The sequence below is a fragment of the Ambystoma mexicanum genome, chromosome 6q (assembly GCF_040938575.1).
Source record: "Ambystoma mexicanum isolate Mex_15411 chromosome 6q, UKY_AmexF1_1, whole genome shotgun sequence".
Taxonomy (NCBI): Eukaryota; Metazoa; Chordata; class Amphibia; order Caudata; family Ambystomatidae; genus Ambystoma; species Ambystoma mexicanum.
In genome coordinates, this window is record NC_090937.1 from 377,681,640 (window position 1) to 377,709,567 (window position 27,928).

Genomic DNA, 27,928 nt, shown 5'->3' on the forward strand with positions numbered 1-27,928 from the left:
TCTTTGCCCAGCTGAGAGGTTGGGTGCTATGCTGCTCCTGCTTAACTTGTTCAGGGGTGTCAAGTTACAAGCAGTCGAGCAGCATCTTTGAAAATATAACAGGAGTCGTGTATGGAGTTTCGTGGAGACACAGGACAGGAGTGAGAAATTTCCAATTTTCTGAGAAAAGAAGTTTTCAAGACTCAATCACAAGATAAGTGACTTTCCATGTTTAGATGAACTTTGTAAAAAGGTTATATTAATTTAAAAGGCTTGAAATCGCAAACCTGTATCTAAAAACTGAAGCGCGTACGTTTGTTTTCTTTCCTACGTATCATTTCAAACTAGCGCGTGATTTTTTCCGTTACCTTGAGCCTGCGCGTGTGACTCTGCGCGTGAGAGTGATGCGTGAGCGTGAACATTTGACTCGCGTTTACTGTTCATATACGCGAGGGTTTGCTACGTGAGTTCGCGGGTGTATTTTATTACGCGTTTCGAATCTGCGCGTGCGCAAGAACAGATCTATGTGGAGCCTCCGCGCGAGCTCTCAGAAGTGTCACGTGATAAAATAAAAGCGCGTGTGCTTTTTTCCCGCGATTTGGTTTTTGCACGTGTGCGTATTTTTTCGTGGGTTGGACTTTAGCGCGAGTGTCTTTAACTCGCGTCTTGGACTTTTGCGCTATTTGGATTTTCAGCGCGTGTGCGTATTTCCCGCGACTTGGATTAAAGCGCTTGTGTTTTATCCCGCGGTTTGGATTTTCAGCGCGTGTGCGTATTTCTCGCGTCTTGGAGTAAAGCGCGTGTGTTTTATCCCGCGGTTTGGATTTTCAGCACGTATGCGTTTACCCGCGGTTTGGATTCTTAGCGCGTGTGCTGGATTTTTCCACGTGAAGATTTCATCGCAAGTTTTAAAATCGTTCAAGAGTAAAAGACACTCTAAAAAGAAAATATAAAAATAAATACAAGAACTTAAAAGAACTTCCTTAAACTTATTTAAAGAACTTTAGACTTTGTTCAAGAATCTTGAGGTTGAGAAGACGAACTACAAAGTTAAATATTACATTCATGGACTTGCTGAGAAGGCTGAATGATCTTTAAGATTCTGGTCAACAAATAAGGAAGTCTTGTCTGCTTATCACTTCTCTGGGCATTCTGAAGAGAAGTACCAGGTATGGTTTTTTGACTATTTTGGTAAAGGATATAGGGCCTCATTAGGACCCAGGCGGATTTCGCGGTGCTAAATGCACCGCGAAGCATGGCGGAAAGCCGCCGATAGCGCCATGGGGGTTGGCGGATTTACCGCCCCATTCCGACCTTGGCGGGGCGGTAAATCCCCAATCCCCATTCTGCCCTTCCCCATTCCCATTTTTGCCCCATAGGGTATAATGGGAGTGGGGAAGGAGTTAATTACGCCACCGTAAAATACGGTGGCGTAATTAACAACGAGGTCCCGTAGCGCCATGGTTTTCTCCGCCTGGTAAAACCAGGCGGAAAAGGCCGCCATGGCGCTACGGGAACTCGTAGTATGGCGGAGAGGTACGCCATGCACTACGCTGGCGTAAAACCCTCTCCGCCAGGGTCCTAATGAGGCCCATAGAGTTTTAAGGTTAGTATAGTAACCCATTGAGTAATTAGGTGTATTATATGTTTATGTTTTTAACTACAGGTGAAGAACCAGCTAGTTGATAGCTTCCAACCTGGTGTTTGTTAATTTGTCCCTTCCCCCTTTCCCCTGAAAGTGAGGTAAACTGAGCGGTTATATATATTATCAGCTCAGAGTGCCACATTTTGGGTGGATTGTCGGGGGTTCAGCAGCTTCCGCAGACACCAGGATCTCAGCCTGACAAAAGGGAGACCGAGGATGTTGAGACTTTCATTTCCTGTCCCACTTGATTTTCCTTTTTGTTTTCTATGTGTTTTATTTCCTTGACAATCTTTTATTTTTCATGCTTTACCAGCATTGTGTTAATTTCATCCAAAAAAATAGCTTCTTTCCCTCCCCATCCAACAACTGCTTCCACCAATCATCTCTGCTTATTGTTGTGTATTTTTTTGAGTCTTCCCCGAAATATCTAGTTCTTAGATCTCTTAATTTCGGGCAAAAAAATCACAAGGTGTTTGAGCGTCTCATCCGTTTTTTGGCAAATGCGGCAGAGTATGTCTTTTACTTCTCCTTTTTTTCCCCTCATGTTTCTTATCTCTTAAGTGGAACCTTACATGGAAAGGTCTCCAGATACCTTGGCAGTTTGTTGCATGCTTTATTCTCCGTTGGGAACGATCGCATACATGCATGTGAGCTCTCTGTTCCACTGTCTCGAGCCAGTCGATCTCCCAGGGTTTTTATCTTCACTGCATTCTGGTTAGTTACTAGTGTTATCTTTGTCAGTCGTGAGTTGCGTTAAGATCTTTTCGCAGTTTTTCAACCATTCCTCCAAGACACCCTCTGGATTGTATGGTGCCAATATGCTTATAATTTCAAATTGGTAAAGGTTATCCGCTCCAGATACCTTTCTATACAGCGATAGGGTGTTCCATATTACATGCGCACTGATTGAAGTTAACCCCAAATCATAACGTATGCATGCTGTGGGCGTGCTTTGTGGGAGCTTTAGGATTCTCTTCCAAAAGATGTTTTCACACTGTGACCACAATACATATGAGCACCCCAACAGCAACAGGGCCTCCACACCGTGGATTAATGCTGCAATAACATTTGACTTATAAAAGTTCACGATGAGCTTAAGGGAAAATTTCCCAAACTTTTTGTGCAAAACTGTTCCTTGGACGGCCAGAGCTTTACGCTATGCTTTGATGTTTTGCACCATTGGCTCATCTGTGATGTTAGCATTGATTAGGGTTCCTAGGTATGGTACCTGGGTTACACAGATTAGTATTTCTTTTCCAAGTTTCCATTGAAACCTTTTCTTCATCCTGCTTTTACATCCTTTTAGATTTTTTAGTTGTGGGATTTCAGTCTTTTTGGCATTTATTTCTAGACCATTTTTGTCTATGTAGGTTTTTAAGGCCTTCAACTTTCGCTGGAGACCGATTGGGGTCTTGTCAGGAGGGCTAGATCGTCCACGTATGTCATCCAGCTTATTTGCTTGCCATTTATTTTAGGTGGGAAAGATGAAACTTCTTCTATTGCCTCCCCCACATCTGCGATTAGCAGGTTAAAGAGGGTAGACCCCAACGTGCACCCTTGTTTTACTCCTCGTGATGTTTTTATGGGGCATGACAAGGTCCCTCTTTGATTTAAGCGGATTTGAACATGTATATTTGAATGCATTTCTTTGATAGCCATGAGCAAACTTGGCGGGCAGTTCATCTTTGACATCTTCGACCACAGCCGCTCACTGTCGACACCATCAAATGCGTGCACTAGATCAACAAAGGCTAGTTAAACTGTTGTTCCCTTCCTTATTGCTTCCATCTTTAACAAGTTTAGTATTAATAGATTCAGCCCGCAGCCTACCCCTCTTACAAAGCCTGTCTGCGGTCAAAGGCTCCTTAATTTTTAATCCATGATGTTAACTGGTGCAGGACTTGAGTGGCAAAGACCTTTCCAACCACGTCAAGGAGGGCTATGGGCCGGTAATTTCTGGGTTCTGATCTTTGCCCCTTTTTAAAGGTGGGTTTTTAAAGATGGGTACAATGATGGCGGCATTCCAGGAAGTTGGGATCTTGGTTTCCTTTGCTATCATCCTAAAGAGGATCTCGCAGAACTCTGCCAATTCATTCGGATGTTCCTTTAGCATTTGGTTTGTTATGCCATCGGGGCCCGGGGCCCTAGATGCGCTAATTTTCTTGATGGTTTGAAGTATGTCTTCCTTTGAGATCTCGATGTTCCAGCTTTTTAGGGAGGGCAGGGCCAGTTCATCGTTTGCACCTTGTTTTCTGAATAGATTTGTATAATGTTCAATCCATTGCTCTTCTGTTACCATATTAGTAAGGATTGATTCTTGAGGTGTTTCTGTTTCATTGATGATGGCCCAAAATTCTCTTGCGTTTTTGTTCTTCAGAATCGGCATCATTTTTTCTGTGTCTTGTTGTTCCATGATAGATTTGTGCCCACGTAGCCGGTTGTTGTATTTCATCCTTAATCTTTTTTTTTCCTTCCCTCTTTCTGTCATTTGATTTTTTTCCAGGGCACGTGTTTTCTGACATATTTCCGTCTTTTTTGCTAAGACGACTGGCTCATACACATGCTTTTTGTATACTGGTTTCCCACCGCCCTTACGTCGTTCCGTATATCTTTGCAGAACTGAGCATTATTGAAGGCAGTCACTGCTTCTGCTTAGTTTCTTTTTCTTTATCTCTTTAGTTATGTTCCTTAATTTCCACATTGGTCAGTCTTAACCTGTTTTGCCCTGGTTCCAGATTCACAGAATGATTCCAAGTAGTGACCGAAGCGGTCTTTTCCAATTCCAAGGTAATTTTCACGCGATTGTCATTGCTTTCTGTTGTTTTGATCACCTCGAACCTGATGATGTTTCATGCCACAGTTTCTGAGACAAAGAGGTAGTCTAAGTTTGAGCTTTGACTACCTCTTTCCCACGTTACTTTTGGGGGGATGTCACCCTGTGTGTTTCCGTTCATTAAAAACATACATCGTGCATCCATTTCCTCCATCCAGAGTTTTGATATGTCATTCTTTTTGTTCTTAATCTTTTTATCAGGATCCTTCTTTTCTCTTGTGATTAACTCCATATTCAAATCTCCACATATTACTTTCGGCGGTGGGTTTTTGATCATTAACTCATCCAATTGATCACATTTATCATCTACAAAGGTCTTTTCCCCTGCCGCTTGGTGCTGCCAGTATATGTTAATAATTTAAAAGCCTGGGTCCTCTTTGTGGCTTTTCTCCTGTGAATTCATGGACGTTATTTGAATGTAAGGGGTGGGATTAGATGTTTTTAGTATCCGAAACCCACTATTCCGCTTAATCAGGGTTATCAAACCAGACATTGGACGACCCTTTGTGTTATTGATTGCAGGATTGAGAGCCAATTCTCATCCTTCCACACTTTATGGCTTTACAAGCCACATTTCCTGCAAACATACGAGGTCCAGTTCTTCAAGGAAATCTGAGGATTTCTTAAACAAATGTGTGTGGCCCCTCATGTTCCAGGTACCCAGCAGCAATTTATCTCTGGTCACGGCTGAACATTAGCTGGGTCTAGATGTTGTCAGTGCTCCCGTCAGCCACAACCAACCTTCTCCTTCCTTTTTTTTGTCTGTCTCAGCTATTAGGGTGTTTGTGTTTTTCGTACTTACTCTGTTGCATGCAAAGGTTATTTTTATGCGCTTTATTGGGCTCTCATCTTCCTCTTCAAAATATGCTTCAGGAGTCCTCTGGGATCTTTCACCCTCTTCAGAGACTTTGCGCTTTTTATTCTTATTTTCAAATGAACATTTGATTTGGACTTTTTTCAAGATTCTTTTTAAAAGTTTTTAGTGATTCCGAAATTCTGGATCTGTTTGTTTGATTTCTCTCATGTCAAAATCTAGCGCATTCAACTTGTCAAGGCTTTCCATCTAAATTGCACTTCTTGTTTTTGAGTAGAGATGGAGTAAAACTCTATCCATTATGTTCTCCTGTATAAACTCCACGGTCTTTAAATTGCTTGACGACTTCGGCCCTCTTCTTTTCTCTCTCTGCATTGTTTTCAAATGCGGAATGTGGTGCAACAATTGCAGTACGTTGTATCCATTTAGCACTAGTCCGTCCTCTCTTGGGATACTTCTTTCAAGTAAGAGGCAATACACTTTCTCAAGCTGGTTTGTCTTTTCCAGATCTTTTTTCACCTCTTTTTTTTTCTGCCACTTATCAACCATCCAATCATTTACAGTCAGACGACGGGGAATATTCTAAGCATGTGAATCCATGAAAGATCCAATGCTGGAGAACTGAGGTAAAGGTCAGCGCGCCTGCCCTATATTCCAGCGTCAAGGTTACGAGGGACGCTACGGATGCAAGTTGCAAGCAGACTTGAATATCAAAAGATGAGGAATACGTGGGAGGACACAATCCATTCAAAATGTAGTTTTCAAACGGAGCAAGATATAATATACTCTGTGTCTTGAGAGTGCTTTTCTTCCCGCTTTATCTCTCTGCTGTAAAAAGAAGTCTAAGATAATCAAATTGGCATGCAAGCAAACTTGGGCACATCGAGCCACACCAACATTGTCTGCAGCACACAGTCCAAGTGACAACAAACAAACACACAGTATCGGTAATACCTAAGCATACCTATCTTTCTCCTGCTCCATTACTTAATTCCTTTTCATCATTTTCTCCTCTTACAGACCTTGACACTTATGCACTCTAACACATGCTGATCCTACTGCTCTCCTTCTGACCCTCTCCCTTCTTTTCTTATGCCCGCCCCCCCCAAGTATATCCCCTTCGTCTTCCGTAATTTACTTCCTTCTTTAACTCCTCCCGTGTGCAGTTTTTCCCGCCGCTTTTAAGTTGTGCTTATTCTTCCTATCCTGAAAAAACCTTCCCTTGATCCATCTTCCCCAGCTAACATCCGCCCCATTTCCCATCTACCCTTTCTTTCTAAAATTCTTGAATGGCCGCCTATACCCAGGTAACCCGTTATCAGAGTCTTCATGCTGGTCTTCCTTCTTTGCTGTCTGGTTTCCGCCCGTCTCACGCCACTAAAACTGCTCTTCTTCATGTTTCTAATTCTCTTCTCACAGCCAGCCACTCCAAGCTTTCATCTATTCTTATTCTTCTTCTCGATCTGTCTGCGGCATTCGACACTGTGGACCACTCTCTTCTTATCTTCTCTATTTCCACTTTGGGTATCTCTGGGTCTGCTCTCAATTTTTTCACTCTTACCTTTCGCAAGATACCTATTCTGTTACCTGGGCTGGACATTCCTTTCCCTCACTTCCTCTTCTCTATGGTGTCCCTAATGGCTTGGTACTCACTCGGCCCTCTTCTTTTCTCTCTCTGCCCTTATCTCCTCCTTTCACCTTTCTTTCCACCTTTATGCCGATGCGACACAGATATTTCTCGCTTTCTCTTCCTTTGATTGTGCTCTGCATTCCACTGTTTGAAACTGTCTTTCAGCTGTCCAGAACTGGATGTCTTCTCATTTTCTACATCTTAATCCCTCAAAAACAGAGGTTCTGTTCTTTCCCCCCCTCTACTATTTCTCCCATTATCATCCCTTCCATGTTCTTTCCCCATCCTTTTTTTCCTTTTCACCTTCAGCATACAACCTGGGCGTTATCTTTGATCCTTCCCTCTCCTTCTCCCTTCATATTACCTCTATTGCCCACTCCTGCCGCTATGTTCTGTTTAATATTTGCAGTGCTCACTCTGATCTTTCCTTTAACGATACTGAACTTCTTTTTTCTTTTGTCTTTTCCCATATTGATTCCCCTTCTTCCATCTACAACTCTTTTGTTCGTCTCCTTTTTTCCTTACCACCTCCGTCCTCCATCACATCCTCCCTGCTCTCAATTTCATGACTTCCTTTTCGAATCTCGTCTTTTGTATCACTTTCTCTCGATTGTTTTCAAAATGCACTCATGGACAGGACGGTCCTACCGCTCTTCCCTACTCTAGTTCTATGTCCCTCCACACCCCTTACGATCTCACAATCTATTTCTTTTAACTGTAGTAAACCTCTGTGTGCCCCAGTTTCGGTTCCGCTCTTTTTCTCTTTTGGCTCCTAAACATTGGAATGCTCTTCCCCTCTCACTTCGCTCCTCCTGATCTCTTTGCATTTTCCAAACAAATCCTAAACTCTACCTTCTTTTGTTTCTTGCTTATTGAAATTATTTGCTTTCTCCCTCTGCTGATGCAACCTTTTCTCATTCCACATATGTACTATTTTGATTTGTACTGTTTTTGGATTCTTCTTTATTGTTCAGCGCCTTTGGCGAAAAATGCTTTATACATTTAATAAAATACAAATACAAAATAAAAACAAATATACCTTCTAAAGAAGTTTTTATCCCCACCATGGAGTTGAGCATTTTTTCATTTGATGGAATATCAGTTTTTGCATTTTTTATTATTGCATTGTGGTGATTGCAAGTTCTGTGTTGCAGCTAAAAGGAGGACTATTGAGTTGGTTCTTATCAATAAATATAGGTGGAGGAACTATACTATTGTTGGCACGGGGCACTTGCTTTGCTCTTAAATGTTTGCCCTTAAACGTGTAACATGTTATTTCAAATAATTTTAAAAACATAATTTGCTGCACCCAATAGACGTAATTAGTCCTGTGGCCAGAATTCGAACCCACTTTGCGTTGCTGTGAGGGGAAACACTTAACCACAAACCCACAGGAGTTCCTTGCCATAAAGCTGTGTAATTTCTCACACTCAGCAATAAAGGACATATCTGCTGTGTCTTTAGAATACAATTCTAAAGAAACAGTAGTATTCAAACGTTCATAAGACTGGCGTGTGTCTTCTGAAGACGTGCCAGTCTTATGAAAGTTATAACACTACATTATGTCTTCAGAATTCAATGCGTTGACTGCAGTATACAACACAAACTCCCTCTAGCTAATGAGTGGGTGCAACCTAATCATACCTTCCAGAATCTTCAGAAGTTTCTTCTCTGACACCAATTCCAATTGCTCCAAACAAAGCTTCTTGATTTCTTCCATAGAGCAAGTCTAAGAATAACAAAAAATATGTCTGAATAGTTTATTCAGCAGCTGCAGTTTATGAGGCGGACACGTTTTTCAAAACTGTATATATTGTTTGCTGCTGCCAGTGAACCTCATGCTTTGCTGCCTATAACTGAGGGAGAAAATAGCAGGCATTTGAGAACAATTTGTGTACCTTACCCATTGGAGGGCTGTGGGACAAATGTGAGTGAAACTACTCAACATCATTTCAGAAGGGTGCATTTGAGCTCACAATTCACCAACAACATGAAAGATGGCAGTTATGACTGTACTAGTGGGAGCTGAGGATGAGTGTTCCTTGCCCTACCAACAGAAAGAAGCTGAGATCTGGAGTGTGGAAAGACCCATATCTTGGCTTACTTAGAGAATGGGAATAAGACAATCCAGAACCGGCTGTAGTTAAAACCACCTGAAACACTCCCTCTCTATACTCTACTTTGTTGAAATCATCTGGTACTCACTGTGCGTGGGTGAAGACAGGGTCATTGGTAGACCGGTTTAAGTGGGTGGATACCTTGCCATGCTGCCCAGCCTCAGCGGAACCTTCTCTTTAATATACATGAAATGCTATGAATTAACAGTGTCTAGAAGATTTTACGGAACCCACCAGATTTGACTCAGGCTTGAGAAATAGAATTAAAAATGAATAGTTTTTCATCTACTCATACGACATGTATTTTGGTGAATGATATTAATAAACTGGAAAGAGTAACTAAACTATCCTCACTTTTTATGTTTGCAATTCTCTTTCATGGCAAAATGGAAAAGAGTGTACTGATGCTGCGAGTGGGCAAAGCTATGACTGAGACATGTGAACTTAGCCGAATAGGCTCCTTCTTAAACTTCTAGGGTACCTGCACTGGACCATCCTCTGGGAGGATGTTCAAAATGTAGGACAAAAAGGGTTGGGATGGGAGACGACCTCAATAAATATTTTTCAAGAGCAATTTTTTGGGCCCGGCCAGGGCGACTACAAAGGGAAAAACCCAGTGCTCCCCGCAAAGTAGCTATTGAAGGAATCAGACGGGAAGTTAGATCTAGGGTTAGCAGTATACAGAGCAGGATAAAGTTTTAATGCCATCCTCGCCACCTTCCAATAATAAAGGTCCTATTTGGCAGCAGATGCTGAATGAAGTGTAATCGTTCAAACCCAACCTTTCCCAGTAAAAACGCTGAAAACATGTGAAACCGAGGATTCCCTGAGACAGAAGTGCGGATAAGAATCTGAAAATGACAGACTAGCCACCTCACTGCCAGGCACAGAGATAGACTAATTAATGTTGTTAGGCTGCTGTATTATATTAAATATCAACCCTGCAGTTTTAAACAATTTCTGTAGGATTGCAGCAGGATGACAGTGAATAATCAAAGGATTAGATCTATGAAAGATCCAATATCATAGATCCCTATATATATATATATATACCAACTGGTAAAGGAGCAACATCCAGTGTCGGATTAAACCCTGAACCCCTTAGGCAGCTGAATTTCGGGGGGCCCCTCGCAAATTATCTCCCAATTCATTTTGAATTTTACCAACCAACAATTTTAATAAACCAATTTTATTACACAAAATGTATTAATGTTATTGAAAAGAAAATTACATTTGGTTTAATTTTGATAAAACAACAAAAATTTAAATATTCACTTTCCTCAATTTATTTGTGGTGAAATCTTTCCTGATAAAGTGCGACGACAAACAATATTTACGCTTTGTTCAAGAAAGTGAAAGGATTCTTAAGCCTCGGCCAAAAATGAGTAAAAGTGCCTGAACTAGATAGACTTGTTCTGTTACGGTAGACGGTGAAGTTAATCAAACTTCATTAGAACTCAGAAAAGCTAACTTACTTAGTAATGCAGACATCACTCGGTGTTCTCAAAGCTTCTGCTTGTGAATATTCTACTAAGGTCTGGAGTCAGCAGGAACTCGCGACACACTAACGGACAGAAAGCTTTGTTTCTGGAGGTTTCTCGTGTGCACGCTCTACGCCACCTTTTTTTACAAACTGACAGCTGCCAGAAGATTAGCTTTTAAGAGACAAACTGTTATGTGAATCTGATGTCTCTGGTTTATGTACTTTAAGTTGTTAATGGGTACATTACATTAATACAGTATTTTCAATATAGAATCTTTAATGTAAAGTTTTCGTTTCTTTGAGTTGATTCATTTTTTTCTGTCTTTTGGACACAATTTAAGAACGTGTGATTGTAATTTTCTTTCAAGATCAAATCAATATTATTTTGATCCATTATTGCGGGGCCCCTAAAAGGACCGGGCCCATGGGCCAGTGCCTACTTTGCCTAATGGTATTTATTTATTTTATTTTTTACATTTGTATAGCGCACATACAGCCCGAGGGCATCGCAGCGCTGTTTCTTGTGGCAAGCTGAGATACAGAGTTACATCTCACACTGACACTGGCAATATCTAGTGTCAAGTTTAGGATTTCTAAAATAATACATTGTCACAAGATGATGTAGTCTGTTTATGAAGCTCAAAGCAGTGCTTAATTTGTGGGTGGCACTTATCTCTGGACCCAAGAACAGGTCATTGGGCTGTGTTCATGCTGATAGAGAGATTCCCAGACCCCCCTTTGTTTGCATACTTTAACTTTGGGTTTCACCCTAAGTTAACAGGGCAATCCAGACGTGGACCCCTTGCTCACTGTTCTTAGAGAGGCAACAGTTTCACCTCACTGATGATGCCCAACAAGGCGGAAACACGTGTATGGGGTTACTGATGGTACTCTTGTTCAGAGGAGAATTGCCTAGCATTTCGGCGCTGGACTGCCCCTGGGCAGGACAAAGGCTGATATGCCGGGAAATTTCTTCTCTGTGAAAAGGACAGTGAGCTAAAGACTTGGTAGAGTCTCTCCCAGGGGTTATTCACCCAAGAACAGGTCATTGGGCTGTGTCCGTGCTGGTAGAGAGATTCCCAGACCCCCCTTTGTTTGCATACATTAACTTTGGGTTTCACCCTAAGTTAACAGGGCAATCCAGACGTGGACCCCTTGCTCACTGTTCTTAGAGAAGCAACAGTTTCACCTCACTGATGATGCCCAACAAGGCTGAAACACGTGTATGGGGTTACTGATGGTACTCTTGTTCAGAGGAGAATTGCCTAGCATTTCGGCGCTGGACTGCCCCTGGGCAGGACAAAGGCTGATATGCGGGGAAATTTCTTCTCTGTGAAAAGGACAGTGAGCTAAAGGCTTGGTAGAGTCTCTCCCAGGGGTTATTCACCCAAGAACAGGTCATTGGGCTGTGTTTGTGCTGGTAGAGAGATTCCCAGACACCCCTTTGTTTGCATACATTAACTTTGGGTTTCACCCTAAGTTAACAGGGCAATCCAGACGTGGACCCCTTGCTCACTGTTCTTAGGGAGGCAACAGTTTCACCTCACTGATGATGCCCAACAAGGCTGAAATACGTGTATGGGGTTACTGATGGTACTCTTGTTCAGAGGAGAATTGCCTAGCATTTCGGCGCTGGACTGCCCCTGGGCAGGACAAAGGCTGATATGCGGGGACATTTCTTCTCTGTGAAAAGGACAGTGAGCTAAAGACTTGGTAGTCTCTCCCAGGGGTTATTCACCCAAGAACAGGTCATTGGGCTGTGTTCGTGCTGGTAGAGAGATTGCCAGACCCCCCTTTGTTGGCACTTATCTCTAATCCTACCTTGATTATGTTGTGGTGTTTTGGCAACTTTATTATTTTAACCATCAGTCATATTAATATAAAAACAACAGTTTGCACGGACCTGGGTCTCTTTATAGTGGGCTTGCTCATTGTTATTCACAAAATTGACAACCCAGTTTGGCAGGGCATGGCTATTTATCAATTTTCATGAATAGAAATGAGTTAGAAGGTGACACTGTTGGGCATTGATGCCTGGCCATGCCTGCACACTGCTTCAATCAACCTGCTTGACATTGCTGCAAATTCTCTACTGTAATAACCAGCAAAGTAGGTTGGCAACAGCAGGACCGTCACCAGCTAGCGGCCACATAAAAGGGGAAAAGTCAGTGAAAAGGCCAATATCAAAGAGGAGTGCCAAACCAAGGAAGATGTTCTTGCTGCTGTATTTGACAGGCATGTTCATCAGTTCAATTAATTCACCATAGAAGGAAAGCATGTTGGCTCTTATATTCTATTGATTGTTAAAATGTTCCACTTGTCACGGATAGGAGCAAAATATTAACAATAATAATAATAATAATTTGGCATTTATATAGCGCTACGAACCCTCAGGTATCTGAGCGCTGTGTTTTAAAGAAACACTTCAATATTTATATTATTTCCAGACACAATATGTTATGTCAATTGGCATCTGTAAATCACACCAAGCATCCATCACTCTATATGAACCATTGGTATTTGCAGCCTTAACACCAATTATGTTGGTACTGTATGGACAGAGGCGTTGCTAAGGGGCAGGGGAGTATGAGGGGGCTATAGCCCCAGGTCTTTTGGTTGTAGCCCCAGGTAGGAGCTCAGGGGCCACAACCAAAATGCTAGCTAGCCCTGAGTCCCACCAGTCCCGACATTAGCTTAGCCCCTGATCTTTTCCACACCTAGCAACATCCCTGTGTATGGAGCAGGTATGGGTGGTGTCAATGGGTTGGGAGCTGCCTGCCCCGAAGTGTCAGTGACATGGAAAAAAGTATTTGGGCCCTGGCACTTATTTCCTTACAAACTAAGCACAGAGCTCAAGTTTGGACTGTAGTGATCAATCAAGCGCTAATGATCACTACTCATGACCAGTTACAATTAATGAACTATTTTTTTTAATCGAAGAGAAAGTAGAAGTAGAGGTGCAGCTATCTAATGGGCTTCCAGTTAAACTGGTCAAAAGGAGCATGGTACATTAAAGATATCATGCACATCTTTCAATGCAGTTTGGAAAGGTAGACCGATACATGAATAAGCTAGTTCTGTTCATGATCAAATATCTAAGCGTAATGCGATGTTACCTTTAAGACATCAGGCAGCATTTTCTGCAGTTTCTTCTCCCCTACAACACGAAAGCATTGCTGTAGCATTTCCTGCTTGTCAGATATGTAGTAGCTGATAGGCTTCAAGGGCACACTCAGGTCCAGTCCGCCTTCTTCAAGGTCACTTGGCTCATCAACCTCATCTTCCTTCTCAACAGCTGATGGAGGAGGATATTTTACTTCCTAGAAGACAAGCACAGTTACAGAAGTATAAAGGAATGACTAATTCAACTTAAAACTACATTTATTTGAATGATTAATGTCTCAGAAGCCCTTTGGCTCACAAGTTGCTTTACTTCAGGCACAGTGGAGCAAGGATTTCTTACCATGACTGCTCCAGGCATTCATTAATGCATACTTGCCAAGGGGTATTTAGGAGCACTGGTGTTCCCTCTAATAGAAGTATCTAATTTAGGTCAAAGGATTATTTAGAGAAACTTGGCTTGTTTTCAGATGTACAATGAGTGGAGGTAGAGGGCACTAGAGCCCCCCTCCTCCCTTATTCCTGTGCGTCCTGGGTGGACCCAGTTACGACTGCCTTGGGTCCAGAGCCTTGGCCCCAGGGCATCCGTGCGGGAGCACCCTCGGGAACCATGAACCCTTTCGTACAGGATTACCTTTGGGTACAGCGACACCCTCGCATGCACCCTGCACATCAAACCCAGGGGTGATTAAGACTCCATTTTGTGAATCACAGACTCCATTTGTAATAGTAACTGGCTATCAGTGGCCCACTCCAGTCTGCAGCCTCTCCATCGAGCGCACACAGTAAGCAAAATACTCCCCCCACCTCCTCCCCTCTTCCATCCACACAACTGTTTGGTTCCCATGAGAAGGTTGGTTGCAAAAACGCAACACAATCCACACTGTATCATTTGCCTTCTGACTCCCTTCACTGACTCAAGATACAGCTCTGAGCAAGGACGATCTGTCTCTATAAACCTGCCCCGCACCCCATAGACCCCAGCCATAAAAATATAATCCCTGTGCACTCTAGGGCAAAGTCAACAGTTGAAAGAAGACCCTTAAACTAGTGAATCTATTCTTTCCTTGACATGGGTAAAAGTAAGCATGCTTTCACCTATACAAACCTGTTGATAAGCTAAGAAGGCCTATGAGTAAACAATGTAAATACATATGTGTATGTAACTGGAAGTTTTTATGTTAACCTGTCATATTGAAAGCAAAAATGTTGACTTATATTTTTTGAAATGCTCACAATACTAATTGTAATATTACAATGGTTAACGGAATATACATTTGTACGTGCTAGCACAATGCTACCTCACCTATGACAAAACTGAATGTAAATAACATTTTATGCCCCACAAGATCCTTTGGGACATGACCCTGGTCACTCTACTCGAGATTAAACGTTTCGTATTTCTAATGTTAAGTAAACAGTGTTTATCTTTTCAATCAAAAGATTAATTTTTCAAAAAACATACACAATATATATTTTTGGTGAAAGCAAATTAATTGTATTACTAATTCATACAATTCACTTCATGAAGACATTTTTTATCTCTTTCTTCATATAGAATTTGAAGTACAACATTCATTTAAAGAGACACATATGTCGTATTTGACAGACACATCGGTCCCAGTACACAAATAATAATGCATACAAATGTATAATTATTGCATACAAATTTCTGTAATTTATAAAACACAATCACATATTCTTAATTCACTACGCGTTTCGGGGTTATCCTGACCCCTTCTTCAGGTGATGATCTGAATTGTGTTCTTATTTTAATTTCCTACAACAAAGAATTCAAACAATGTATTAACTAAAAATCAGTTCTGTTTGTCTCTACGTAAAGGTGAACACTAATGTGTCAAAATCAAAAAATGGAAAAATATCTCTAAAATAAATTAACTGACCTTGGAAGTATCCAGGGTCATTGAATTCTCCAAAACCCTCTTTTGCAGGTCCTAGTCATTGCCCATGGTTAAAGTCCTCTTGTATTGGTGTTGGTGTTTCAAATGTTAACTGATGTCCTCAGTAGGACCACTAAAGCTATACCAGTGGCTAAGTAGATTGTTATAGCCTCTCTGCAAAAAACAAGCAGAGAAACAAATTCAAAAAGTAAGTCAATTCAATATTGTTTATCCCGTGACTCACCAAAAAATTTCACCCTAAAGAATTAAACAAATCCCATTGAACCACAGTCTTACCTCTAGTTAAACTTCTCCTTAACGCGATGCGGGAACGGGAACAAGGCTGCATACACAGCCTCCCGTCCCGCAGCGCGTTTAAATTCATAATCTCCTTAGTCACGTGATCGCGATCGGATCACGTGACTGTTATTATAATGTGAAAATGATTCATATTTTCACACTGTCAGCTAACGCCTCACGGGCCCATACCTAAAGTGATGAGGACACGGCGGAACGGTTATAAAAACAGGCCCCCGTTCAGCGAACTATTTGTTTGATATGCAGCGCGTATCACGTGATCACGATCCGATCACGTGACACGCTAAGAGTATTCTCCGGGACAAAACTGAATGTAACTACGTATAATGCTAGATAAATGTAATATAGAAGTTAGCCGCTCCTAATTGGTACTTTCGTAAATCCTTAGCCGCAACCACTATGATATGAATAAGTGAACATCAAGTCAAAAGGTAATGTTTCAATATTCAACTATCCGTTAAACTCTGTTCCTTTTCGTAGTGAAGGTGTTTAGTCATATAAAAATGAAAGTATGCCTTTATCCTTTGTCATTTACGTACAAAACAGACAGCTACGTGTAAGAGGCCGCATGTTGATCATATTCTGAAAGACTTGAGCCATCATATAGTGAGGGACCAGACTGCAAAGGGGGTCTCAGTTCACCCCCGACTACCTTGAACTCAACAAAGAGTTAATGATGTTTGGACATTCAAACCCTGAGCCCCCTTCGATGAAGTGTCTGTTTATCATGATATGTGTCTTCTTGTAACCCGGTCATCCTAGCCATGTATTCTGAAATTCCCTTTGTCAATGCTGAATGGGCACCCCCGACCATACACTGACCTCTTAACCTCTACCCCTTGCATAGTATATCTTGAATGCATGTCAACAGGGAAGTGATACCTTTGATAACAGTAAATAATTCATGACCAAGCAATAAATAAGCCTGTCTTGGACCCATGTTTTCACAAGTGTTACGATACAGGCCTCGTCATCGGACAAGCAAGTCAGAGTTCTGAATGGATGAGAATGTGTGGCTACAAGGGCAAAATGTTGCACGATAGGATGTCAACGACTCAATCTTGGGATGCCAAGGCGCTGAGCCCAGCTGAACGTTTGACCTCGAGCATCATGTCATCTCACCACGTGGCCACGGACCAATCAACCATTGCCAAACCTATAGCACCTATAAGTGCTTATTCTTAGTGACCAATCCCGATTGTTTCTGTGCCCCTTAGACCTTCCCTCTTCTGTGATGACAAAACCTGTATAAAATGAATTGTAACAGGTTTCCTGCAGAGCGCTCTCGGTGTGAGCAGTGTAGAGTAGATTCTGTTTGCCTTAATTTTACATAAAGCCTTTAATCGCACCCTCACTTGGTCCTGGACTTATTCCCTCCTGGGATGTACTTTTATTGACTCTGTTGTGCGAATCACCGGCAGGTTTGGGGGTCTCTCACTTTCATTGGTGACCCCGACGCGATAGCGTTCTTTCCCGTACTTCTGGCACGAGACACCCCAAGGTTTTGACCCAGAGCGCGCTCCCTCAAGAGCTACCCGTCAACGGCAACCGGTACACTTAAGACGTGCGAACGCAGTAGGGCGAGTGGGTACGGGATCCCTTTTAACAAAACCCAAACGTACCACTCGCCGGAGCCGGGTGTGGTCTTTGAGTGAGGGGTGGCACACTGACCGATCGAGTCCGGAGGGTCTGGGATCAAGACACGACACGTGAGTATCAAGTGAGAGTGATATTAAACGTACGGGTGTGAGTCAGATTAGGAGGTTCTGGGATAAAACTGTGTGATCCTAATGAAGTAAGGGGTGTGGAGGATTAAAGCAAGAGGGGGTCTGGGAGTCTGCGTCTTTTGCTATATTCCATAATACACTCATTCTATAGCATATGGCCATTAGGACTGTGACGAAGTGCAAGGTGAAAAGAGGGTAACACGGATCCTATCTTTGTTGGGGGGTAGAAGGCGGCGCCGCATAATGCTATCTTGACTAGTACAGGATATGTGAGTGTAAGGAATTGAGGTAAAAGAAAATAACGTAGGGGTCCAAAAGGGGATACAGGGAGTAGTACTTAGAAACTCTTTCTTCCAACTTTTTCTTATCTTTCTCGCTCTCTCAAGTAGGCAACCTAGAGTAAAGGTGGGAGGAGAGAACAAATTCAGAACAAAACAGGGAACTGAGCCAAAGTAGAAGGTGTATTAAGGACGGGGGAATGTAATTAATGTTGTTAATGTTTTGTGTTGTCCTTGTGAATTGTTAAACGTTTGTTCGTATAGAAGGAATATTTTGTGTGCATACCAATAATGAACAAATTTGATATTGTTTGACAAAACTGCATGCATAGCAAATGTGGTTTTAAGACGCTGAACAGTAAGTGAACAGTCCACCTTGGTTTAGTTAGAGTGTAAAAGGCATCAAGCTGGTTCTATGAAAAGCAAACAAGTGTAAATTAGACACATAAAAAAGAAAAGGTATACTGAGAGTAAAAATACAATGGGTGCAGAAACACCCCTTGCCCATATCTGTAAAACTCTACAAGGATATGCGGAAAAAATTAACAAATTCCACGACCAGTGGGTCGTGGAATTGAAAGGGGAAGGATTACCCAAGTGTGGCCTGAAGGAGGCTCTTTTGACAAAGAGGTGTTAGACATGGTTGCCACGTGCTTGTTTATTAAGTACAAGGGAAAGCAATTACAGAATAGAAGGGAGATATTGGATCTGTGGCGCCTATTCAAAGAGGTACCACTGGAAAAGGGCAGTGAATTTAGCACATCTCCCCTGACAGCAGCTGGCAGTGCAGGACCGCCCACAAAGGACGGGAAAACGATAGAGGTCACACATGTTTATCCCCTCTTATCAAAGCCAGTACCTGCAGAAGGATATAGTGATCCTGAATATTTAGCACAGCCCACGGCACCCCCCACAATTAAGCCATCCGGTGTAGCACCACCCCGATATGAGAGTCAGGGGACAATCAGGCAGGCAAGTACCCCTCAATCGATATCAAAAAATTCACACAAGATTTAAATTCACGACTGACGATGGCTCAGGCTGAGCTGTCTCGTCTAAGTGCCATGGGTAAGCAAGGGGGGTCACTTACCCCCGAGCCGAACGTAATGAGACGCCTCAACCACTTGTAAGGGCAGAGGAAGATGGATGGATAAATGACACCCCCACGCGGATAATAGAAATACAATCAGCTGACAGTGAAAGGGAGATAGAAGGAGGGGCAGTGCCAGATCGGAAGAATACTGGAGAGACATAGAAGAGCAAGAGGAGGAGGGGGGAAGGCTTGGATTAGTCACTGGTGGAGTTCCAATCAGAGAGGGGTTGTCTCCTATGGAGGAAAGGAGGGGGAGGTTGAGGAATAGAACAGGGTGTATGGCCGTGGTCAGGAAGAAAGGGAAAAAGGGGAGTACCAAGAAGGAGGAAAAGAATGTGCAGCTGCCACTGATATACAGGGGGGCGGGAAGGCCAAACTACATACCATGGGCTCAAATGGACAAGGGCAACTTGCTCAAACAGCTACCCCCCCACTTTCAGGTGGCGCCAGCAAGTGGATATATGCTTTCGTAAAACACACATCAGGAGCGCCCTTAGCAGTAGGGGATGTTAAAAGCCTGCTCGTATCAGCCATGGGAGACCAAGCCAACACGGTCTGGGCCAAGGCGGGGTTCCCAGGAATAACATTAGATTGTGACCGGCATGATGGAGCCTCATTTAACACAGTACGAGCGCGCGTGTGGGATGCGTTGAGGGAAACATTCCCAGACACTCCCGACCTACAGTCAGTGATGCAATGCACAATGAATGATGAATGATGAAGAAGATGCAATGTCCTTTATTCTCCGGGTGCAAGACATGTGGAGAGCGGAAATGGGTATGGCCTGGGACCAATCAACGTCCCTGTTCTACTTCATTAAAAAAGGGGCACTCCCGAAGGCAGTGCAGAAGGCCCTTGACAAAATAGCTGGGATAGAAGCCAAGGGGTGGCCTGAAATTCAAAGCATCATAGTTCACCACTGCAAAAGGATCAAAGAAAAAGAAAAGGAGATAGCTCAGCGGCGGTTGGCAGACGAGGCTAAGTGAGTGCAGAGCAAACTTCTGAAGGCCAGTGCAGCAGCCACAACCGGTGCGGCAGGAAGAGATCGGGAGGAAGAAGACAGGCAGCCGGGGATGCTGATGCAGATGGTGGCAAACTGGACAGGTAACAGCCAGGACCAGTGGCCAGGGGAGAATCAGTACGAGGGACCACAGTGGCCAACAAGAGGGGGGCGAGGTAACAGAGGAGGATTCAGGGGATCGAGAGGAGGTGGCGCGGGATATGGGGGACCTACAGGGGGGAATGCAAGGGCAGGGTTGGAATTGTGGAAGGTGGGGTCACTTTATGAGAGAATGTTGGAGCAGGCCCAATCACTCATACCCAAATGAACTACAGGTCGGACACCCCCACCCAGGTAGCCCGTATGGACTACCGATGGGCGGAAATAGAAGAGATAACCAGGCCGACCCAAGATACATGAGCGAACGCCCATTACCCCCACAAGACATGTCCCCACATCCCCAATGCCATAGTAATACCGCCTCCATGCGCAATCATGCTTACGCCACCACAGCAAACGGAGCGCCAACTGCGCCATGCAGAGGGACAGCAATAGTTACAGGAAGTTTTTTGGATGTAGATGAACTCCCGTGGCATTCAGCATAGGACAGCCCACAGAGAGCACTTGAGTGTCCAGTATTATCGACAACCCGTAATGCAGCAGAGGAACCACTCGTTGGCGCGGCGATAGGAAACGAACAATTAATTTTCATGGTGGATTCGGGAGAGGAAAAATCATGCCTTAGAGAAGGCAGGTTCCCGCTTTCTAATAGAACTTTGGAAACGCAGGGGTTCTCTGGGGCGGTAGTCGAGGTTCTATACACTGAAGAGTTAGATAGAACAGTGGGAGGGAAAACTGTACACACCCCCATGTTATATTACGAGAAGTCATCCATCAATTTGCTGGGAAGGGATCTTCTCAGCAAACTCAATATGACCATCTCATTTACCGAGAGGAATAGTGTGCTCCGCCCCGGGATATGTGCGATTCATGCCATGTTGGCAATATATACGCAGGCAGACTTCCCGCAGACACGAGGTATATCAGTAAATTCCGATATGTTTTTACAAGGGCTAAGAATACTAGCACGAGTAGTGTCGGAACTGAAGAACAAAAACTGGAGGGTCCCCTCAGAGTTAATTTTCCGCCCAATAGCAGACCCAGAAATAGTACCAGGGTCCATTGTGTCCCTGGACCTACACGCAGTGCAGGTATCTGCCCAGAGAATAGCAGTAATAGCGATGGACATGCAGGGATGCCAGTGGAGAACAGTACTGTGCATCAACGCCAATAAGGCCCTGCAAGGCTTGACCGATAAAGAACTTTTTTGTGACACAGAGGAGGGCGGGAAGATAATAATGGAAATTGCAATCCCCTGTGACGTCATGATCCAAAGGAGACTGGTACAGCTACCTCTCGTAGCAATGGTCAAATCTCCACCAGCATATTTTGAGGAAGACATGTCCCAAGTGCCTCAGCAGCTACGGACCACAGGCCCACATGATGTAGGGCTAATCCATGAAGTAACCCGAGGAAAGATCAAGCTCAAATCCGGAGCCATTCTGCCACAAGTAAAGCTTTATCCCATATCCAGAGAGGCCGAGGAAGGAATAAAAGACACTATATATGCATTAATGTTACAGGTTATAATAGTGCCATCTAGCTCGCCATGCAACACATGCATTTACCCTATCAAAAAAGCAAAGGGAGGGGTGTGAAGAATGATCCAAGATTTACGCCCGAACATGTCAGAAGGAGTTCCCTCTCGTCCCAAACCCGGCCTCAATTATGTGTAGTATTCCAACAGAAGCCACCAATTTCACGGTAGTGGACCTGAAAAACGCATTATTTTCAATCCCACTCGATCAAAGTTCCTGGTACTTGACAGCGTTCACGCTAGTGGGGGAAGAGGTATGAACATTTCAGGTTGCCCCAAGGGTACTGAGAGAGCCCCAGCATTTTCAACAGAATATTGCATGAAGATCTTGGAAATCTACACACGAGTCCCATAATTCAGAACGTAGATGACCTATTGGTCTGCGGAAAGAGTGAGAATGAGTGCAGAGAAGATTCCATCACCCTGCTGGCACATCTCACACAGAAGGGATACAAAGTGGATAGACAGAAATTACAATATTGCTTGACGGAGGTACTGTACCTAGGGCAGTTGATCTCCAAAGATGGTAAGAGAATCATACCAGACAGAGCAGCAGCTATAAGAGCAGTGAAAGAGCCCAATACAGTAAAAGAAATGCAGATGTGCCTCGGCATGTGCAACTACTGCCGTGCCTGGATATTTCATTATGCAGCATACACTAGGCCCATGCTCCAAGCATTTGAGGAAGCATAGCGAGAAAACACTAACCTGCTCTGGACGCAAGAGATGCATACAGCCTTCAACACACTTAAAGAACTGATATCTAGTGCCCCAGTTCTCGCAACCCCGAATTATGAGAAGGAGTTTTACTTGTTCTCACATTGCAACAGCACACTCATGACAGCCATACTGACACAAAAGACATCCTTGGGCCAAAAGCCCTTGGCGTTCTACAGCGGGACACTCAACGCAGTGATGCAGGGACATTTTGCGTGCGAACAGGCTCTCGCAGCCGCCAGGTTCGCGATCAATAAAAGCTCTAAAATCGTGATGGGATGCTCCGTCACGTTGTACGTAGAACACTCCCTGTTCGCCATTCTTAAAAGATCCAAGAGTACCTTGACCACTCAAAGAGCTACAGTTTATTAACTGATTATTTCCAGTGCCAACATCCATATCGTATGGTGCAAGAGTGTAACCCAGCCACATTCATCACTGAAGCATGCACTGTAGAAGATATGCAGCAGCATGACTGTGCTACATACGCAGGAGATGATGACGACACATCTAAAGCACATGAAAATACATTAACAGAAGGAGAAGGAGAAATTTACTTTGTGGATGGGTCCGCCTCCATAGATTGTGAAACAGGAGAAAAGCATGTAGGAGCAGCAGTAGTGCGGGTAGAGGATGGAGAGTTTGAAATAATTGTACAGAAAAGGTTACCCCCACACTTTTCAACCCAAGCAGCAGAGTTAGTAGCTCTAATAAAAGCAATTCACACAGCGAAAGGATGTATGGTCGCCATTTACACATATTCAGCTTATATGGCAACAACAGTACACAGAGGATTAGCACGGTGGGGAAGAAGGGGATTTCGAAGCAGATGGGTCCCCAGTGCAACATGCAGCGTTACTAGGCGAGTTGAGTGATGCCTTGAAAGAACCTACACTTGTTGCAGTCGTGAAATGCCAAGCCCATACACAAGGTGATGACGTCATCTCGTTAGGAAACATGGCAGCAGACGCTGCCGCAAAGGAAGCTTCTTACTTACCAAAGGTCCCAGCAGGTGAGTACATATTACAAGAAACTGTAGAGGAAGCGCAAATGGAGGGCTTTAACTCCTTACCAGTCTCCCAGATAATTGAACTCCAACACGATGCATCCAACAAAGAGAAGGAAATGTGAGCAAAGAGGGGTGCAGTCAATCACCCACTGATTTACTGTGGAGACAAAACAATACTGGCAAAGTAATAATGCCAACAAAATTGCTAGAGGTAGCATTTAAGCAGCTACACTTCCTAGCCCATAATGCAAAACAGCACATTATTGCAGATATACAGGAAAATTGGTCTGCCCCCGGGATACAGGAACATGTCACGAAGTTGATTGTAGAATGCATAACCTGCCAGACGTACAATTCCGGCATGATGTTACAAACTCTTAGAGGAACATTGCCAAAACCAGAAGGGCCCTTTAGAGAGCTGCATATAGACTATGCAGACATGGGAGAGCGGTGCAACGGGGCTAGATATTTGATTGTTGTTGTATGCCCATTTTCCCGGTGGGTAGAAGCAGGACCCTGTGCTCACCCAGACGCGCGGTGTGCCACAAAATTCCTAGTGAGGGAGGTGTTTCCCCGCTTTAGCTGAGCGTGGAGAGCGGTCGCCGGTAGCCCAAGGGGAACAGCAGGCCTGGGAAGCCCTGCCTGGGCCTCCGTGAGTGTTTTTGATTGTAAAATATATAATAATTGCTTTTCGCGCTCTGAGCGCGGTGCTTGGCCTGCTCCTGCTCCCCCCTCCCACTTCCTGGTCCTCCTCTCCCTCCCCACCTCCCTGCCCGCCCAACCCCCCTCTGATTGGCTGTGTGCCTGCTTCCCCTCTGGCCTACTCGACGGCCGTTCCCCCGCTCGCTTCTTTCTTTAGCTGAGCGTGGAGAGCGGTCGCCGGTAGCCCAGGGGGAACAGCGGGCCTGGGAAGCCCTGCCTGGGCCTCTGTGAGTGTTTTTGATTGTAAAATATATAATTGCTTTTCGCGCTCTGAGCGCGGTGCTTGGCCTGCTCCTGCTCCCCCCTCCCACTTCCTGGTCCTCCTCTCCCTCCCCGCCTCCCTGCCCGCCCACCCCCCCTGATTGGCTGTGTGCCTGCTTCCCCTCTGGCCTACTCGACGGCCGTTCCCCCCGCTCGCTTCTTTCTTTAGCTGAGCGTGGAGAGCGGTCGCCGGTAGCCCAAGGGGAACAGCAGGCCTGGGAAGCCCTGCCTGGGCCTCCGTGAGTGTTTTTGATTGTAAAATATATAATAATTGCTTTTTGCGCTCTGAGCGTGGTGCTTGGCCTGCTCCTGCTCCCCCCTCCCACTTCCTGGTCCTCCTCTCCCTCCGCGCCTCCCTGCCCGCCCACCCCCCCTCTGATTGGCTGTGTGCCTGCTTCCCCTCTGGCCTACTCGACGGCCGTTCCCCCCGCTCGCTTCTTTCTTTAGCTGAGCGTGGAGAGCGGTCGCCGGTAGCCCAAGGGGAACAGCAGGCCTGGGAAGCCCTGCCTGGGCCTCCATGAGTGTTTTTGATTGTAAAATATATAATAATTGCTTTTCGCGCTCTGAGCGCGGTGCTTGGCCTGCTCCTGCTCCCCCCTCCCACTTCCTCGTCCTCCTCTCCCTCCCCGCCTCCCTGCCCGCCAACCCCCCCTCTGATTGGCTGTGTGCCTGCTTCCCCTCTGGCTTACTCGACGGCCCTTCCCCCCGCTCGCTTCTTTCTTTAGCTGAGCGTGGAGAGCGGTCGCCGGTAGCCCAAGGGGAACAGCAGGCCTGGGAAGCCCTGCCTGGGCCTCCGTGAGTGTTTTTGATTGTAAAATATATAATAATTGCTTTTCGCGCTCTGAGCGCGGTGCTTGGCCTGCTCCTGCTCCCCCCTCCCACTTCCTGGTCCTCCTCTCCCTCCCCGCCTCCCTGCCCGCCCACCCCCCCTCTGATTGGCTGTGTGCCTGCTTCCCCTCTGGCCTACTCGACGGCCCTTCCCCCTGCTCGCTTCTTTCTTTAGCTGAGCGTGGAGAGCGGTCGCCGGTAGCCCAAGGGGAACAGCAGGCCTGGGAAGCCCTGCCTGGGCCTCCGTGAGTGTTTTTGATTGTAAAATATATAATAATTGCTTTTCGCGCTCTGAGCGCGGTGCTTGGCCTGCTCCTGCTCCCCCCTCCCACTTCCTGGACCTCCTCTCCCTCCCCGCCTCCCGGCCCGCCCACTCCCCCCTTCCTCTCCCTCTGCCTATAACCTCCCCCCTCCTGGGCAGCCCTCTGCCCGGCAGCCCCCGCGGCTAAGGGCCCCATGCCAAGGGCGACTCCTACAGTGCGGCTCCCTGTGTGTCTGCAGGTGTCCGCAGGGGACGCCAGGCGCCAGTTCCACCTGTTCTCCGTTCCCCGGCCCACCCCTCCTACTCCTGGTTACATCCGCATGGGGCCTTGCCTCACTGTATTCACAGTTGAGGTAAACTAGGGTGTTTTTTCTCCCCTCGCAGGATTCTCAAACTTAGGTGGCCCGGTACCTAATACGCATTACTGTTTGTTTGCTCTAATTGTGGTAACTTGTGCTTGCCGCTCACTTCCTGTCTGCGTGCTCTCCTTTCGTCTGTCTCCCCCCCCCTCCCTCCTACTCCATGGTGCTCTCTGTCTCACCTATCTTCTCTAACTGCTTCTCCATTGACTATCCTGCTCTCCTCACTAAATCTGGTAGGAAAAAGTTTAAAAAGGACATCCTGGTCTCCAACCCAGACCTCCCTATCGCTGACACCTACACCAGTGCCTGCTCTAAGGAAACTCTCACTGACATCCTCTTTTTCGTGCCTTCGCCTGACCTATGGACCCTTCATATGGTCTCTGTGCTCTCTCCTTTCTCCTCCTCTCCCATTAATGGTGGCACCCGTTGGGATGTCCTCTTGGCCCACTTCCGCTCCTCTAAGGCCATCATTAATGTCTACGCTAATGGGACCATCTTGGTCCAAGGCCCTCAGGCCAACCTTCACCTCTTTGATGGACGCTTCCCACACCTCATCAACTTCCTCTCCTCTCCTGCTGTCCCACCTCCTCTATCCTTGGCTACCTTGCCTCTACCCTCCCTCCCTGCCCCCTCTCGTGCTCCTTCTTCACCTCCTTCTTCAACACCTCCGAAGGGCGTACCTCTGATCTGTACCCCTCCCCGGAAGTTCTTCAAGGATGGCAACCTTCTCCACATTGCCACTCTAAATTCTCGCTCTGCCATCAAGCACTCCTCTGATATCTGTCACCTTCTTGAGGAACTGGACCTCGACGTCCTCTGTCTCACTGAGACATGGTTCACAGCCAGCTCTGCCACCAGCTTTGACACACTCCTACCTGACGGTTACAAGATCCTCTCCATGCCCAGGCCTAACCGTGCAGGGGGTGGTGTTGCCCTTATCTTCCCTGAGTGGATTCCTGCCACTGTCACTCCTACGCAGACCTACTCCTCTTTTGAATGTCTTGTCTGCCGACTCTCTCTCTCTCCTAGCCATTCCCTTACCGTGGCTACTATCTATCGGCCACCTGGTCAAATTTCCTCCTTCCTCTCTGAGTGGGCTGACCTCTCCTCCTCACTCCTGTCCTCAACCACTCAACTCCTCTTACTTGGCGACTTCAACATCCACCTGGATGCCTCCAGTCCCCCCACTGGTCTCTTTCGTGACCTCTGCGACTCTCTCTCACTCTCTATTCTCCCGTCTGGGCCTACTCATTCTGCTGGGCACACTCTTGATGCTCTGATCTCTTCTGACCTTCCCCTCTCCGTCCCTCTCTCCACTCCTCTCTCCTGGAGTGATCACTTTCTCCTATCCTCCCACCTCACCCTCCCTACTCCACAGGCAAAGCCACCCTCTTCACTGCCACCCACCTTCTCGGTCATCCGACCCATGAAGCGTGTGTCAGTTGAGGCTTTCGCTGCTACCTTCTCGCCCCCCCCTGCCCCTTCGGCTGACTCCCATCCTGACACAGCCCTCTCCATGCTCCACTCTGCTATATCTGTTACTCTTGATATCCTTGCCCCCGTCATGAGAATCCGCCTGAAGCCCAAAGCCAAATGTAACTCCTGGTATGACTCGTCACCCTAAAACGCAAGTGCAGGGTTGCAGAGAGGAAATGGCGTGCTTCATGTTCATCCTCTGACAAACTGGCCTGCCGCCTGCTCCAAAGGCAGTACCGGCTCTCCGTTCTCACCAAGAAGAGAGCCCTTATCCAAGCCCGCATCTCTGCGGCATCTAACAACTCCGCTGAACTCTTTAAAATCTGCAAGGAGCTGGCCAACACTGTTGCAGTCTCTACCTCTCCTGTCCCCTCCCAGGCCCTCTGCACTGCACTGGCCTCTCACTTCATCTCTAAAACTCATGACATCCTGTCCTCGCTCTCCTCCTTTCACCTCCCTCCCTCCCTTCCCGCCTCTTCCTCTGGCCCTCCTGCAGTTACCCCTCCTCCCTCTTTCTCTGCCTTTCCACTTTTCTCTGCTGACGAGGTTTCCAGACAAGTCCGATCTATGAAAGTCTCATCTAAACAGGTTCACCCCTGTTCCTCCAAAACTATCAAGGACCACATCGACCCCCTGGCTCCTGCCCTGGCTGACTTTTGCAACCACTCCTTCGCCTCTGGAGTCTTCCCTTCCCCCCTCAAGCACTCCCTTGTGCA

At 45.6% G+C, this 27,928-nt stretch overlaps 1 protein-coding gene across 1 annotated transcript in view; it reads right to left on the reverse strand.

Annotated features, from left to right (window-relative positions):
* The window catches only part of CAAP1 (caspase activity and apoptosis inhibitor 1), a 459,525-nt gene that overhangs the window by 239,438 nt on the left and 192,159 nt on the right, over positions 1-27,928 (reverse strand). The window contains exons 3-4 of the mRNA XM_069630858.1: positions 13,618-13,821; positions 8,546-8,630 (exon numbers count right to left, since the gene is read on the reverse strand). Of these exons, the coding sequence (XP_069486959.1) occupies positions 8,546-8,630; positions 13,618-13,821 (289 nt within the window). The remainder of the gene's footprint in view (positions 1-8,545; positions 8,631-13,617; positions 13,822-27,928) is intronic.